The sequence below is a fragment of the Vigna unguiculata genome, chromosome 5 (genome assembly GCF_037176805.1).
Source record: "Vigna unguiculata cultivar grain cowpea cultivar isolate G323 ecotype 2 chromosome 5, ASM3717680v1, whole genome shotgun sequence".
Lineage (NCBI taxonomy): Eukaryota > Viridiplantae > Streptophyta > Magnoliopsida > Fabales > Fabaceae > Vigna > Vigna unguiculata.
In genome coordinates this window covers 52085156-52100783 of record NC_140796.1, presented here as the reverse complement: position 1 = coordinate 52100783, position 15628 = coordinate 52085156, and the positions used below count along the sequence as shown (strand labels likewise).

The 15628-nt window shown below is 37.2% G+C and overlaps 1 protein-coding gene and 1 pseudogene across 2 annotated transcripts; both read left to right on the top strand.

Moving 5' to 3' along the window:
- Positions 1–1255: 1255 nt before the first annotated feature.
- LOC114185294 (ubiquitin-conjugating enzyme E2 7) lies at positions 1256–5235 on the top strand. The gene is made up of 6 exons (XM_028072949.2): positions 1256–1313; positions 1432–1534; positions 2117–2214; positions 2280–2380; positions 3321–3398; positions 4948–5235. The coding sequence occupies exons 1-6, from the start codon at positions 1271–1273 to the stop codon at positions 5023–5025; spliced, it is 501 nt and encodes a 166-aa protein (XP_027928750.1). The 5' UTR covers positions 1256–1270; the 3' UTR covers positions 5026–5235.
- Positions 5236–6739: 1504 nt separating this feature from the next.
- LOC114183308 (uncharacterized) lies at positions 6740–10671 on the top strand (annotated as a pseudogene). Its single transcript, XR_014994994.1, has 7 exons — positions 6740–6897; positions 7619–7999; positions 8530–8702; positions 8838–8933; positions 9207–9463; positions 9678–9898; positions 10067–10671. The product of XR_014994994.1 is annotated as an uncharacterized LOC114183308 (transcript).
- Positions 10672–15628: the final 4957 nt, after the last annotated feature.

The following is a 15628-nucleotide window of genomic DNA, read 5'->3' as shown; positions in this document are numbered from 1 at the left end:
ACCTAAAGACACTATTATGTACTTTTAAACGCAACATCAAAAGCATTTACCTGTGTATCAAGAAACAAAGAAAGAGAGTACATAAAGCAACTTCTTCCTCAATCAACTTATAATTTTTTTTAATTATATTAAATGTCCAATAAATAAGCATATTTTGTTATTTCAATAAGCTCATTATTATTCTGACCTTATCCTTTACTTCTTCTTCCGAAATTTCCAGGCTGCCAATTATTTTTTATTTATTTTTAATATAATGTTATTAATTATATTTTAAAACTAATACCGATTTTAAAAGGTAAAAACATGTATAAAATGTAGTTATCTAAAATTATAATTTTATTTGAATACATAAGAGTATATATTTATTATGAATTTTATATTTACCAGTTTTCAAACAGCTAATTTGATTAAATATTTTTGAGTTTAAGAAACTGATTGATCTAATCAGTCCAATTGGATTTCGACTTTTGTGAACCCTCAAAACTAGTTTTGAAAAGAATCAGTGTAAACTGGTTTAGTAAATGATCTAAAATCAAACAAATCAAGTATATTAAGATGTTTGATAACTATAACAATTATATTTATTTGATTTTTTTATTCGATCAAGGTGCATCGATCTCAAAATTACGCAAATCGTATACGGTGAAAAATATGTACTTAGTTGGTGTAAATCGATGAAAGGTTGTCAAATTATGAGGAAAATTTTGTTTGTTTTTACATAAATTCATAGGAAAAGTAGGAATCTACATTTGTTTATGTTTTTCATTAACTAATAAAATTGACAATAATGTTATTTTTTAATTTAGAAAACTTGAAGATGACATTTTCAAATTATACCTTTTACAATGTTAGGATTTGGAATTAACATTATCGATTTTTTATTTTAAAAAAATTGAAATAGTATATTGGTGGGTGTAATAAACACTTACTTTTTAGTATAATTTTGTTTACAAGATTAAACTAATTATAATTTTAAAAGAGGGAAGTCTAAACCACCTTTAATGGATATATGAGTTGGAAATTGGAATCATTTTCTTTTCTTTTGTCTCTTTATTTTTTTATATAATTATTATCTTTCTCTCGCTACATATATATATATAACAAGGTTTTTCTATCTATCATATCTACGTTACAGAAATACCATACTATAAATACAATTCAACTCTCTTTCACCTTTTCAAGTTTTCTCTTCTGTCTTGTTTTTTTTTTCTTCTTCTCAATCTCACAACGCAACTCATCCCTTCAACGCTTTCTCACCTCCCTTTCGTTGATGGCGTCCCAAGCAAGCCTCCTCCTTCAGAAGCAGCTCAAAGGTGTCTTTCGCTGCGTCCTCCCTCACCCAATCCCTTCTTCTTCCTTCCTCCGTTGCCTGTTTGATTTATTTGCGTGGATTCTCCGCGGCCTTCTGATCGATCTCTCTTTTGCTTGCAGATCTCTGCAAGAACCCCGTTGATGGATTTTCCGCGGGTTTGGTCGACGAAACCAACATTTTTGAATGGAGCGTCACTGTAATTGGTCCTCCGGATACTCTCTAGTAAGCTCTGTTTAGTAAATGATAATCTTTTCTTTCACACAATTTTTTGCGATTTTCAGTTGTTTTTTTTCGGATTCTAGATTCGCTTTGCTTGTGTAGTGATGATTTCTTTGTTTCTGCTTTCTGGGGTTTTGGGTTTCCCCCTAAAGATCGCCTCTTTAATTGCTTATTTGGGCGGGGGTGTTCTTCAGAATTTTCTCGAAGTTTTCTTTTTCTGTCCTATTCGTGACGAATCCAATCCATTAAGGCGGTTCTTGCATGGACCCTTCTTGTTGCTTTTTTTAATTCTCGAGATTATAGTTGATGTTCGTTGGCTCGATGAAAATAATATATATTTCTTTTTACTTTTGCTGCGGTTTCTGCAGACCACGACACTTTCCTGATTTGGTTTGTTCTTGGCTGGGTTCATTTGATTGTATTTGTTTCAAGAAATGATTTAAGTCAATACTTTACTTTCCCTTATTGGATTATCTTGTCTGGTTATTGTTTCATTTTGTTTATATGGTCTTTTATAGCACTTGTGTTCTTTGTTTTACTCACTAATATGTTTTCTTGTTTTGTCAATTTTTTTTTTTTGTGTAGTGAGGGGGGATTTTTTAATGCCATCATGAGCTTTCCACCAAACTATCCAAATAGTCCGCCATCAGTGAAATTTACCTCTGAGATATGGCATCCCAATGGTTAGTTTGACTCATTTTTATCATGCTTTTTTAATGCATGAAACTTAAAGATGTTCAAATTGCAGTTTATCCTGATGGCCGAGTTTGCATATCAATTCTTCACCCACCTGGTGACGATCCGAATGGCTATGAGCTTGCAAGTGAGCGCTGGACACCTGTTCATACAGTATGTACAAACAAAAAACAATAAATTAATTAATTAATTTATTTTAATAATGAGAACTGTGCCTTATACAGAACTGGTGACTTGCTTTGAATTGCTGGTTTTGATTTATTTGGTGCTAGAAATGTGAGATTGTTGTTGTTTAGTGTTCCTTCCTCATGCTTTTGTTTGATAATCATATGATGCACTTGTTGTATAATATTCCTCCTGCTGTTTGGCTATATGCATGATGTGCTTAATCTGTAGTAATTCCATCAAATTTTTAGCCGCAAGACATACTTAACAAATAAAAGAAGATAGATTTTCAATCTTTTCATTTCATGAATGGATATAGACATACAGTATATGTATTAATAAGTGCAATTCAGTGTCCTTAATGTTGTAGATTAGTGTAGTTTAACGTTAGTTGCTTCTGTGTGCGCCTTTGGTAAGATATATAGCATGTTTAGCTGCGTATCTACCTGCTGTGTGATCTCTATCTACTGTGATGCCAAACTGTAACTTGGTAGAACTTGACATTAAAATTTACGGGAACAGCATTCTAAACGCTCCAAAACACTGATATAATGCATTCGTATGTGGCAAGAACTATCTGTCTCAGTTATATATACTAGGCTTCATCTTATGGCGGTTCCTCTGTTCTCTTTATATGCATAACCTAGATTAGATCCTATTGTGATTGTCTTGTACTGTCAGCATTGCATTAATGGTAGTTTACATTGTAATCCTAGGATAGAGATCTCCATACCATGCACTTGTAATGGTAGTCTACTACTAATTTGGTGTGTTAAAAATTTCAAGGTTTTCTTGATAATTTTGCAGGTTTTTCTTGCTTCTTGCAAAATGTATGCCACTTCTGGTCTACGACTGGTGGTTTGACATAGTACTTGTAAATATATTTAAAACCTGCTTATGAATTAATATTATGTATTCTAACTCGCAGGTAGAAAGTATAGTATTAAGTATCATATCGATGCTTTCTAGTCCTAATGATGAATCTCCTGCCAATGTTGAAGCCGCGGTAAGTTTTACCATTTTTTGATTTTATTTTATATCTGCATTGTTTCCCTCAGTTATACTTTGGCACCTATTTGCATCCTAGAGAAGAAAAGGTAAACTTACAATTGTTTTAATTATTTCAGCGATTATTTTCTCATGGTTATGTATTTAATGTGTGGTGGAGAAATTCTGACTTATGGCCGTAGTACTTGAGCAGACAGCTAGTGTGTATGAAGGGTGAGATGGGGGATTGCAGATATTTAAAAACATTGTGTAATACTTCTCCTATTAACGATTAGATGACAGTGAGATAATTTCAATATTTAGTATGGATGAATTTCACGAGTGATTAAATACGGTGGAAAAATAATATAAATGGGATGGTTTAATTCGGACTAGGCTTATGATGGAAGTAGCCATACTCAAATTGCTGATTTAAGCAAAACCCGGAATTTTTGTAATTAGAGTTATGAAGCACAGAAACAAATAAAAGAAGCATAGGAGTGCTTCTTTTAGTATTATTTCACCAGGCTTGGCAATATTGCCAGTATGGGTAGGTCTTTTCTCAACTCAACCCTGTCCCATCTTTCAAGATAACATTCAATACCCTATGGGTCCATCAGCTTTAAAGGTGAATCTGGACCAGTCCCACAAGAAAGTATTGAAACCTGCACCGTATAGCTCCACCATCCCTACCTCACATTTATGGATATTATGAAGAAATTCCTGGAAGAATATTTAAATATACAAAATAATTAATCCATCATTTTGTACAGTTTAGTAGCTATACATGTTGTACTAGTAAAATTATGTTTTGCAGGAACTTGTTGCTTAGTATAAATTAACAATGTCTTCAGAAGTAGCATAACTAGGCATGATACTAACTTTTGTGAGGGTATGCTGGAGGTGGTGGGGAACACCCACTAGGCTGCCCTTGACTTCTTGACCTTTGGCACTAATTTACCCTCTGCCACACTTATGACATTATGTCTGACACACGAAAACTAGTACCTGATTGACTTTCTTGATGTGTCTCGTTTGACTTAATAAAAGCATTTGGAATTATCTATGTCTGATGTTACTAGGTTGTAAGTTGTAAGGGTTGTGGCTTTAGTAAGCTGTTGTGGATGTGTGGATACTGTGTCCTGTTTTGCTACATTGGGGATGCGTTCTTATTTCTTCTGTTAGTTGGATATTCCTTTCACTAACATGTGCATGCAGTAATATTAATTTTCTAATTAATTATGTGGTATTCCTAGGGAATCTAGGTGTGAATATAAGTCTCATATTGAATAAAAATAAGAATATTAGATAGAAATGAGAAAGTTGAACGACACATAAGATAGGAAACCTATAAACTTATTATTTAAGGTTTTGGAAATGAGAAAATTAAGTAATATAAAAGGTAGAAGACTCATATATAAGGTTGAGAAAGTTGAATTTTCCCCTTACCCATCAGTATCATTTGTTTGAGTACTTTGAATTGAGAATTTGGCATTAGAAATACATATTGCCGTTGCTAAGATGTTTTAGTGATTAATTAAAGATGATGTGATGATGTTATGTTGCAGAAAGAGTGGAGAGACAGGAGAGATGAATTCAAGAAAAAAGTTAGCCGTTGCGTGCGGAAGTCACAAGAAATGTTGTGATTTAAAGCTGAATTCTCATTCTGCTTTTGTGAACTGATGTATGCATTGGTTCACATGTTACTGTGGATCGAGTAGAGACTGCCATGTCTTGGAAAAACAAACTGTATTCTAAGTGCTTTGTCACTAGTTTTATGAGAAATTTAGTTTGTTCATTTGCATGACCTTATTGTTCAAATTATAATTAGGTGCCAAGTTTTGCCTTCTGCTTAATATCTGAGTGTTGATGTTCCTGCTCCTGCATTCTGAATTTTCTCATTCCTTTCTGTTATATTCTTCGTATCTGTTTATTATATAACTATTGTTTCATAAATTTGAACAAAAATTACCAGAATCGTTTTCAAGTTCAACTCGATAAACCTATAATTCTTTTATAAAAAATTCATAGCTCCGACTTTCCATTATAATTTCGAACACACACATACATACATAATGAATAATCTGCAAATATCAAAATTATAATGTTCATAATATGTGGAACGCAACCATGTTATTTTCTGGACTTATTAAAACTTTTAACGTTAAATATTTTTTATTCTCTAACAAATACGATCCCCATATTTTAACATTATTTGGTACAAGCTCAAACATGTAGATTAAATAAATTAATTTCTAATACTAATTATATTATATTGTATAACATGGAAATTTTTTATTTATGTAATTGCTCTAAATGATCTTATAAAGAAAAGCAAATTCTCGCATCATTCACGGCTTACTTTTTTACTTTTTTCTTTTTATGTTTTGCAGCTCGCAAAATTTGCATTATTCTTCTTATAATTTTGCTACCTTAGGAAATTTTGGCGAAAACAATTTTAATTTTATGTAACCTTTTTTATCTTTTTTTTTTCTTTTGTCCTGTAGCAAGTGAACTAAATCAAGGAAAAAGACAACAATTATGAAGTTTTTTAATTTACGTTAGTTTTTCTGCTTGACTTTATGTAATTAGTTTCAAAAATTTGTATTTTTATAATTTTCTGTTAACTTGAAGAATTGTTATACTTAGCATCTACAAAAAAAACCTTTCTCCATCCTTAACATCACTTTACACTTTGTGACTTGAAACCAACTCTAGCTTTCCAGGGTCCACAAATGTCAACTTCTTTTCGCTACCATCCTTTTATATCACTCTTCAACTTAATATAATTTATTCACTTGAAATATCTTTTTAATTTCTTAATTATAGAATTTTTAAATAATTAAAAATAATTGTCTTGATGATGCAATATGTGGTCAAATGGGTGTTGTTTGATTTTCATTACATTAGTTATTTTATATCCTAAGTATATTTATTGAGTTTGATGTATTTAGTTGATACTTGAGCACTTCTTGAAGATAATTTTTAAAAATTGATCAAGCATCATTTGATTGGTTGAAGAATAATATGGCTAGTTATCTTAAGAAGCTTATTATTGAGAAAATATTTGAACTTGCAATAATTGATTATTTAATGATTTTTCACATGCTTTCTATATCGATAATAAACTATTATTCAAGAAATGGACTTAATTATTTTGGTCGTTTTTCTAGCAACTATCAAGAACAATATATAGTTTGTTATCATAAATAATAGTTGAAATACTGTAATAAAAATTCTATCCTAAACTAGAGGGTAAAATTGAAATTTTAAAGTGTATGAAACTGCAGGAAGAAATTATAGAAGTGCAGGAAGGAGTAGCCTTAGAATCTTCTAACAATTCATGAAGAAATTATGAAGTGACAATGAGGCCCAATTGCCAAAAAAAAAAAAAAATTAAAAAACCTGTTAAGGTCCCTCCATTTCTAAACCTTCCTTCTCTGGGTTCATTGACTTTAGGTGACCAAGGAAGACTGATCCAGAACCATGGATGCTCTCAACCTGCAATTCTATCTCAGGTCAAGTTTTGCAACTTATTTCATTATATGCTGTGTTACCGCTTCAATTTATTCCTATAAATTTAGTGCACTTGGTCCCAGTAGAGTTTGATAATGTTTGGGGGAAGTGCTGATTTTGTATTCCACTGGTTTTGCTCCTAATTTTAATTTTCTGATATTGTTTGAATTGCATAAGATATTAGCATCATTGTTATCTTGCGGGTATAATAGAATGGTTTACCTTACTCTTGATTCTTGCACATCGTATAGATTGAAAGAAGTTGTTGGTAACGGTATTCTCTCTTCTTTTGATCACTGTATTAACTCTTTGGAAGATGGTGTACCTGTTGTACGTACTGTAATCGGACTAAATAGAAGTAAAACATTTCTGCTTCGCATACTCTTTTCATGTGTTGGATTTGCTTAGATTTTAGGAATTAATTGTTCACTTAGGAGAACCGTCTCCTCCAGATATTGATTACAAGCTACTATGAACACTAAAGTAAGTCGTAATGAGTTAATATAAACAACAAGTATTTGGTGTTTAAATATTTGCTGTCTGGAAATTTTTTTAATCGCTTACTGGTGGTTATTATTGTTGAAGTTGTTATTTAGTTACTTCCACAGCCAATATGTGGGCTTCGAAATATTTTTTTTTATTAGATTAATCCATGATACATACAGAAGACATTTTCATTTCGTATTGATTCTTGTATGTTAAACGATTCATTTGTTGTACCAGATAAACTTGGCTGCTATCAGTTTACATAGGAGACCCGGTGGGTTATTCTGACTGAGCAGCAGGACCCATAGATCTGGCAGTGTCATGACTGAGAATAGAGCATACAGAAATCTGCTAATTGAATTTCATCCTAAAAGTTTTGTTAAGAGAAACCATGAATATCTCACTTTGCTGCTCCGTGGCCGCTTTGGAAGAAGTGTTGTGGGTCGTATCACAATTTTCTTACTTAAAGTTGCTGCTTTAGAGATCATAAGGAGGTTCTCCAAGAGAAGATGTCCATGTGTATGGCGAGGCCTTCAGGCTCTTCAAATCTTGTGTTATCCACCTTTTAAATGTATTCAGAGGTGGGCACCCTTCAAGGCTTTGGTTGACAACATGCAGGTTCGTTATATAAATTTGTGAACTTTTTATCAAAGTTTATCTGAATAAATTTGTGAACATTTTACTGGACATAGCACAATATTTCTTAAAAGTCATTTTCAATTACAGACGGTTAGGTATCACCATTAAAAAATTTAGGAACGTTTATTTCATATCGATCTACACCAATATACCAAATTTTCTCCGCTATATCTCAGGATGCATGTACCATACTGACCTGAAAAATGTGTTAGTTGGGAAAATCTTTGTGATGTCTTAGAAATTGGTGAGAGTGAAAAGGGAAAGGCCAATATGTCTTTCCATTTTACCTATTTAATGAAGAAGCGAATGAAGATATTATTGATGTTTGAATAATATTGATGAAAATACTACTATACTTCCCGTGCTCCCTTTTATCATCTTGGTTGAGGATCAAATTGATTGAAAACTTCTCCCGTTAATGTTTGTACCATGTACTTTATATTTTCCAAATGTACCTAGTTTAGCTATAATCATGAAAGCAGATAGCTAATAAATCTCTCTTCTGTCAGGTCCTATCAAGACCGTTGCTAGCCCTTTCAATTGCAACATTGTTTTCTGATCAGTCAATTGCAATGTTGTTATCTGATAAATCAAAATGTAGTGATAGAAAGTCAAATTGTAGTTCAGAAGACGCAACAGTATACTCTGAATTATCTCCTTTACAGGTTGATTTGAATATAAGGTATATGAAAACTATCTACTGAATATAATGCTGCTAGATTTTCCTTCAGGAGAAACTTGAGATTCATTGTGGGTTTTTTACGATCTTGATAATTTTTCTCTACGTTTAAGCTTCCTCAATTCTTGCATTTTGCAGCCAGCGTTTGATAAATCCTAATAATTTAGAATCTGAGAAGTGGTTGACTCAACTCAATCAAGAGCTTGAAAATCAAGGACTTAGTTTACCTGAAAGGTATTTTATGGTTCCTGTGCATTAATAATTTATTCAGAATTGCCTTTGTCTCTTCATGGAATTGGATTTGCTGAGATTTTGTGTAACATTTGAATTTATCACATCACCTACTGAATTTTGAACGCATTTTTATATTAAAATATTTTTCAAATGCTAAGCTGGTACAAAAATCAGAGTCAGGTACTTCCGGTTCAGATAGCAATAGCATATCCACAGCCATATTTATTTGTTCTCCTGTTACAACAGACCGTGATTTAGTGGGTGTTTATGCAGAATCAATGATGACGAGCTTAGGAGATTTTATGCAGCTTCTAATAATGATTTTTCTAGCTTTCTTACTTCAATAAAGAAGACCATACGATGGCGAGAGACTTACAGAATTCTTTCTGAGGAAGAACAGAAAATGTGGACAAAGTTGGTGTGTTGGCATGGGTGTGACGTGGAGCGCAGACCTTGCCTAATTGTAAGGCTTGGGTTAGCCTGCAATACTTTGCCATCGGAAGATAGACCTCGATTTGCTCAGGCAGTAAGTAAGTTATTCTTTCTTAAATGTCGTATTTATTTTTCTTGTCAATTTCCTCACATGTTTGCTTTTGTGAATCGAGACAATTATTTCTTCGCTCTCCCTTTCTCGACGGAGCTTCAGTCAGTCTTGTTTCTTGACGTAGTACTTTTCGTGTTCTATAGTTTTTTTTTTTTTTTTTTTTTTTTTTTTTTTTTACATTTGATTAATAGTTATTTCAGTATCACAGGTAGAATATGGAGTCTTGCACTTGATTGATGCAGACAACCCTCAAATTACAGTGTTGGTGGATTGTGATGGTTTATCTCCAGTGAGAATTCCCATGCAAATGATGAGATCTTGTTCTTCCCTTTTGCGAGACCACTTTCCCAATCGTCTTGGTTGCATGTTTGTCATACAACTGCCAGCCAGTGTTCGTGTTATTGCCCAGTCTTTTATTCAGGTAAGTTCTCCTTTCTGTTTATTCAGCCAAAATCATTAGGAAAGTGCATTTCATTTATCATTGGATTGTAACACACCAACCTAGATAATAGTAAGTAATAACCAAAGCATTAGATCTATAACATAAAATGCAATTTTCTAAACAAAATAATCCGTGCATCTGAGTCAGGATTTGAAGCCTGCTACTAGAAACAAGTTGAAAATAGAAGGGGAAATGTACCAGAAAGTTCTTGCTGACTATCTGCCAACACTGCCTTCATATCTTGGAGGCTGCTGCACTTGCATGAAATGCTCTACCATTGACCAACAGGATATGCTGCAACCTTACGTGGCTGGGACCAGCAGGAGAGACAGGGTGGAGGACACCAGTGACAGTGACAATGAGGCTCCTCCAATGTTGCGTCCTTCCAATGAATTAGAAGGTGGCTTTTATGGTCAATATAATCAGTTGTTGAGAGCTGCTATCATAGGTATTCTTATATTTTGGGCTTTTGTAGCCCTTGGTGCTGTAGTATTTGAATTTTGAATCCAGTAATCTTCACCTGCCCTGATAATTAAAGGCATGCCAAATGTAGTTTGCATCCCTTGAAGAGTAAATATTTTTAGAGGGCGGCATAATCCATTTCCAAACAGGAACAGCATACTATTGCAGATTCTGCAGCATACTATCACTTGCACTATAGTTTCTCTTTTTGATTTTATTAATTGTCGTGTAACAAACAAAATCACGTCATTCCACTGGTGAAAATTGCATATGATTAGTACATTGCTTAACTCTAAAATATTTGTTGAGATGTTAAGGTAATTTATATTTGGGCATATAAAAGGGGTTATGACCTTTTATATTTTATAGATCTGTTTTTGCTTCTTCAAGTAAGCTTTATGGAAGAACTAATCAAAACAATTTTTTTTAGCGTATTGCAGTAAGGTTTATATTCAAATTTGTAAAACGTTATTTACCAGGAGTTTATGACTAAGAATTTAATTTAAGTTATTTACAGACAGCCTTAATCTTTCCATTTAATTTCGTGGAGTTGTTATTGTACATCAATTTTTTTGGTAGATAAATTATAGGGTTGGGATGGTGCTGCCCTTACTATACATTCAATAGTGGTTATTTTTATTATATTCTTTCTATTCTGTAGTATAGGACACTTAATTTAATTATATAATAAGAACAATTAATTTAGTTGATTTTTTAAAAAGTATTACTAATGTATTCAAATTAATTTTCATTATTTATAATTTTCTAAGTTTTCTTTACATTATTCGTTAATACAAAACATAAATATTCATTATTTTCAGTACTGGTAGATTAGGAAAATAAGTATACAATTTATAAATTGTTTTAGAAAGAAAAAAAATCAACTTTCTTTATTTAAATGTATAAAGACAAAGATAAATTGTAATCACTTTTTTCGTAAAATATCATTTACTTACTATGGTTCTATTCCAATACGAAAAATAGAAATCTGTTTAATAATTGTTTAATAATTAAGTATCTATGTATTCTATTATCATTATTATTATTAGAAAGAGAGACTTGTAATAAAGACCTCCTAATTATTAATACTATATTTAGTAGTAAGACAAATATGTAACAAATATAGCATTCTTCATCATGGTTTGGTGAGCCATATTGATTGTTAAAAGATCAATCTCTAAAACTAGCAATCTCTAAAAGTCATTCTAAGGCTACAAATAATCAGATCAGTATCAATGATTTTTCTGAACAAGAATCTGGAAAACACTTGTAAAATTACACAAACAGCCTCATACCATCAGGCTTTGTTCAAGTGTTTTTCAGCTCCATCTCAATTATCAAATTTAAACTCAGTAATTTCTTGCTGCGTGATAAAGACAAGTGGGAAATGTGAAAATAATTAAATATAATGTTTAGTCCCATTTTTGTTGCTTCATCTCACTATTTATCTGATTACAGGTTCTCAGGAAGCACCAGCAGCTGCAGCAGACAACATTCATTTTTTAACAGTGCAAAGCCCGAAGACCAGGAACTATTTCAAAACCCAATACGAAAAGAACTACGTACACCACTGAAGTAGGAAATAACTCTTGTATATATGTATTTTATAACGTATAACGTATACATAGCAAATTTAAGGTGCACTACTTTCTTACACAGGATTCCACTAACACACGTATATATGGCATATCCTAGTTTTCAAGAAACAAAACTGTTTCGGGGTAGGGACCAAGAGCCTACTAGAAGAACCTCTTTACTTTACGTTATCCTTCTCCTCTCCAGTAACTTCAGCAAAATCCACTCCTCAGCTCGATCGGTTGGGGCGACGATCGGGGTACCTGCCTAAAGTACTCCGATGCTTAAGTCAGAAAGGGCCGATCGGTATATCAGAATATCAGCTATAATAAATGCGAAATTAAGATCCTCACCAACCTACCTTTGGGCCCTATTTATAGCTTTCGACATGGGCCTGCAATTAGGATTTCTTAATCACGGCCCAATGACCCCTTAACGAAGATTAGTGACTCGTTTAACCGATAATTATTAACTTAAGTTATTTAACTGTGCGACCGACGGCCGCTTGGCTGGGTTGATAACGTTATGTTTCCAACAAGCTAACAATCTGTGTTTTACCGATCAACCGACAGGTGCTTAGGAAGATCCGTCGCTGCTGTTTTACCGATTAACCGATGGGCTATCGAGATTAGAAGGTCCATCGCTGTTGTTCTGCCGATGAACCGATGGGCCCTCGAGGTTAGAAGGTCCATCGCTGTTGTTCTGCCGATGAACCGATGGGCCCTCGAGGCTAGAAGGTCCATCGCTGTTGTTCTGCCGATGAACCGATGGGCCCTCGAGGTTAGAAGGTCCATCGCTGTTGTTCTGGTGATGAACCGATGGGCCCTCGAGGCTAGAAGGTCCATCGCTGTTGTTCTGCCGATGAACCGATGGGCCCTCGAGGTTAGAAGGTCCATTGCTGTTGTTCTGCCGATGAACCGATGGCATGAATATGGTTAAGTCGTGACTTGTATGTTCAACCGTTTGACCGATGGTCCCCTGAGGGTTATCTTTGGCCGATTGACCGATGGGACATACAGTACACAAGCCCCCCCAGCCTCGAGCGATGGAGATGAAGCGAGGAGGTTTTACCAAGACCGTGGTGTCGATTGACCGCCAGCGTTTCTCAACGGTTATATTGCCTCGTGGATCGTGCCTGACAGTTATGATTTGAAGCGTCGCGAAGCATGGACCGTCGATCTGAATATGATCGTAGGGTTCCGGGGCTGCCATGTGTCATATGGTCCCCCCTATAAATAGGTTTGTGTGGCTGTCGTTATTTTCACGCTTTCCTTTCTCTTTCTAGCCGAGCTTCCGATCGTTTTCTTCTATCTGCAGGTAAAAATGTCTTCCAGCGCATCGGGTTCAGAGGGTCTGTCGGGTGAAGCGGTCGGGTGGTCTGGGGGCGCTGGGTCGGTCTCCGCCCTGTTTGAGTCGTCTGAGTCGGGAACTTCGCTCGGGGGAGTGTCGGGTGCAACAAGTTCCCCAATTCTTCTAAGTGGCAGTTCTGAGGCCGAGCCACCGGTCGTGGAAGCGGCGGAGCAAGTCGCTATTTCCGACGACAGCGGGGACATCATAGGGATCGACGTTGGCGACGAGGGGGACGACACCGATCTGCAGGAAATATCGGGATATGATTGGGCCCCCTATGAGCCGCGCACCCTCGCGACCAGATTTCGATGGGGTAACGACCTGGGGGATTTGGTCGAGCGGACCAGGATATTCAGCGAGGAAGTAGAGGATAGACACCTTCGGGTTAAGGTATGTGCGGGTAACGAGAGAGTGTGCCATGGGAAGGGAGAGGCGACGCTAGACTTCTTCTATGTGTACGCATGCCTTTTCCATGATCTGGGTTTGACCGTGCCGTTCGCCGATTGGCAGATGGCAGTCCTCCGTCAGATCCAGTGCGCACCGACGCAGATTCATCCGAACGCGTGGGCGTCTATGCAAGCGTTCGACGTCTTATGCCGGGCGGCCGACCTGACACCCACCATGCCTCTGTTCCTTCATTTCTATAAGACCCGACCGACGGCGTCTAAGGGTTGGGTTTCGTTCCTCGGGGCGAACAAGAGTTTGCTCACCCTCTACCTTGCCTCCTACAAGGGTTTCAAGACCGGATTTTTTAACGTCGCGATTCCCCGCAAGGGGAGGAGATACATCTTCGACGAGCAGGATCGTCCTAAATTCCCGCTCTACTGGACGGTGTTCCCACCTCCCACGGATGCATGGGCTGAAGAGCGGTTGACCCCGGCCGAGCGGGCCGACCTAGCCGTCCTCAAGACCCTGCCCGACAAGATCCCCCCGCGGCCGCTGATCCAATGCCTCCGTTCCCCGGACTTACCGAGGGCGGTTTATGGTTAGTTGTTCTGATATTACCGATTGTCATATTGATCGCAGTTAACTTATTTACTTTGCTGTTTTGCAGATATAATGGCTCGGTCGACCGCTCCTAACGCTGAGTTTCTGGCTCGCGCTAAGACTCGACGACGGGGAGAGGATGCTGCTGAGGAAGTGGTGCCGCTGACGACCGTCCCTGCAGCCCCTTCTACTGGTCGGGCTCCGGCTAGCACCGCTCCTGCCGGGACTTCGGGCACCGTCCCCCGGCCTCGTTTTGTTGTGAAGCCGCCTGGTTCGGGTGCTGCCGCTGCTGCCGCTGCCGGGGATAAGGGGAAGAAGTCCAAGAAAGACGACCCCCCGGCCGACCGTCCACCGAAAAAACAAAAGAGGGGGGAGACACCTGGATCCCTGGCCGACGCTTTCCTCGGCGGCGGCGTACGCCTTGATGAAGAGGTCTTCCTTCAGCTGGGACCTCGAATGACTGAGGCGCTGAAGGACGTGTCTGAAGAGGATGCCCTTCGGACCGCCGGGGAGCTCACCCTCAGGCTGGCTGCCCTGTATACTAAGTTTCCTCGCCCCGAGCGGAGCAGGATAGAGGATTTGGAGAAGGAGCTTGCGGCGGCCAAGACTAAGCTCAACGAGGTGAAAGCGTCGGCGGCTGACCTGAAGGCTCAATTCGATCGGCTCAACGGCATCAAAGCCGAGCACGCCAAGTGTGCTGGTCTATTGAAGGCTGCAGACGATCGAATCAAGGCGGAGCAAGCGAAAGCGGGTGAAGCCGCTGATGAACTGCGCAAGCTCCAGCGGCGCTTCGATGATCTTACTCTGGAGCATATGGCCGCCGCCGGTTCAGCTTCAGATTGGCAGAAGAAGGCGAAGGATCTGGAGGCCGAGCTGGGAGTGGCCGACGAGCAAGTATTTGCTCAGTATGAAGCGGGCTTCCAGAGTGCCGTCGACCTGGCGGTCTTCTACTATAACTGCTCTCCCGACCGTTTCGACGTGCACATGGGGGTGGTTGATGGGAAGGTTGAGAGGGTCTTCGACCGGCTGGACGAGGTCAATGACCCACCTGTATAAGATTATTTTAATTTTTACTTGTATATTTTTGATATAACCGATCGAACCCGATCGACCGTTCGATGGATCGCGTTCGCTCGGTTATTAGGTTATTTTTTGACAAACACTTATGTAAATTTTTAGCTCCTTTATTTCATCTGGTAGTTCTTTCATGCTTTTATTTGCTTATTGTTTCATGTTGGCGATCGGCCGTACTTTTGTTGTTTTCCAGCGTTGGCGATCGGCCGTGTAATTGCGTATCTTGTTAATTCTGTTTTGTTGCGCTTAATATTGAACTGA

Excerpts from the sequence above, each read along its gene's own strand:
- LOC114185294 (XM_028072949.2), top strand. The coding sequence starts at position 1,271 with ATGGCGTCCCAAGCAAGCCTCCTCCTTCAGAAGCAGCTCAAAG. Across the intron at positions 1,314-1,431 it reads CCTTCAGAAGCAGCTCAAAG|ATCTCTGCAAGAACCCCGTT; the intron begins GTGTCTTTCGCT and ends TTTTGCTTGCAG. Across the intron at positions 2,381-3,320 it reads GCTGGACACCTGTTCATACA|GTAGAAAGTATAGTATTAAG; the intron begins GTATGTACAAAC and ends TCTAACTCGCAG.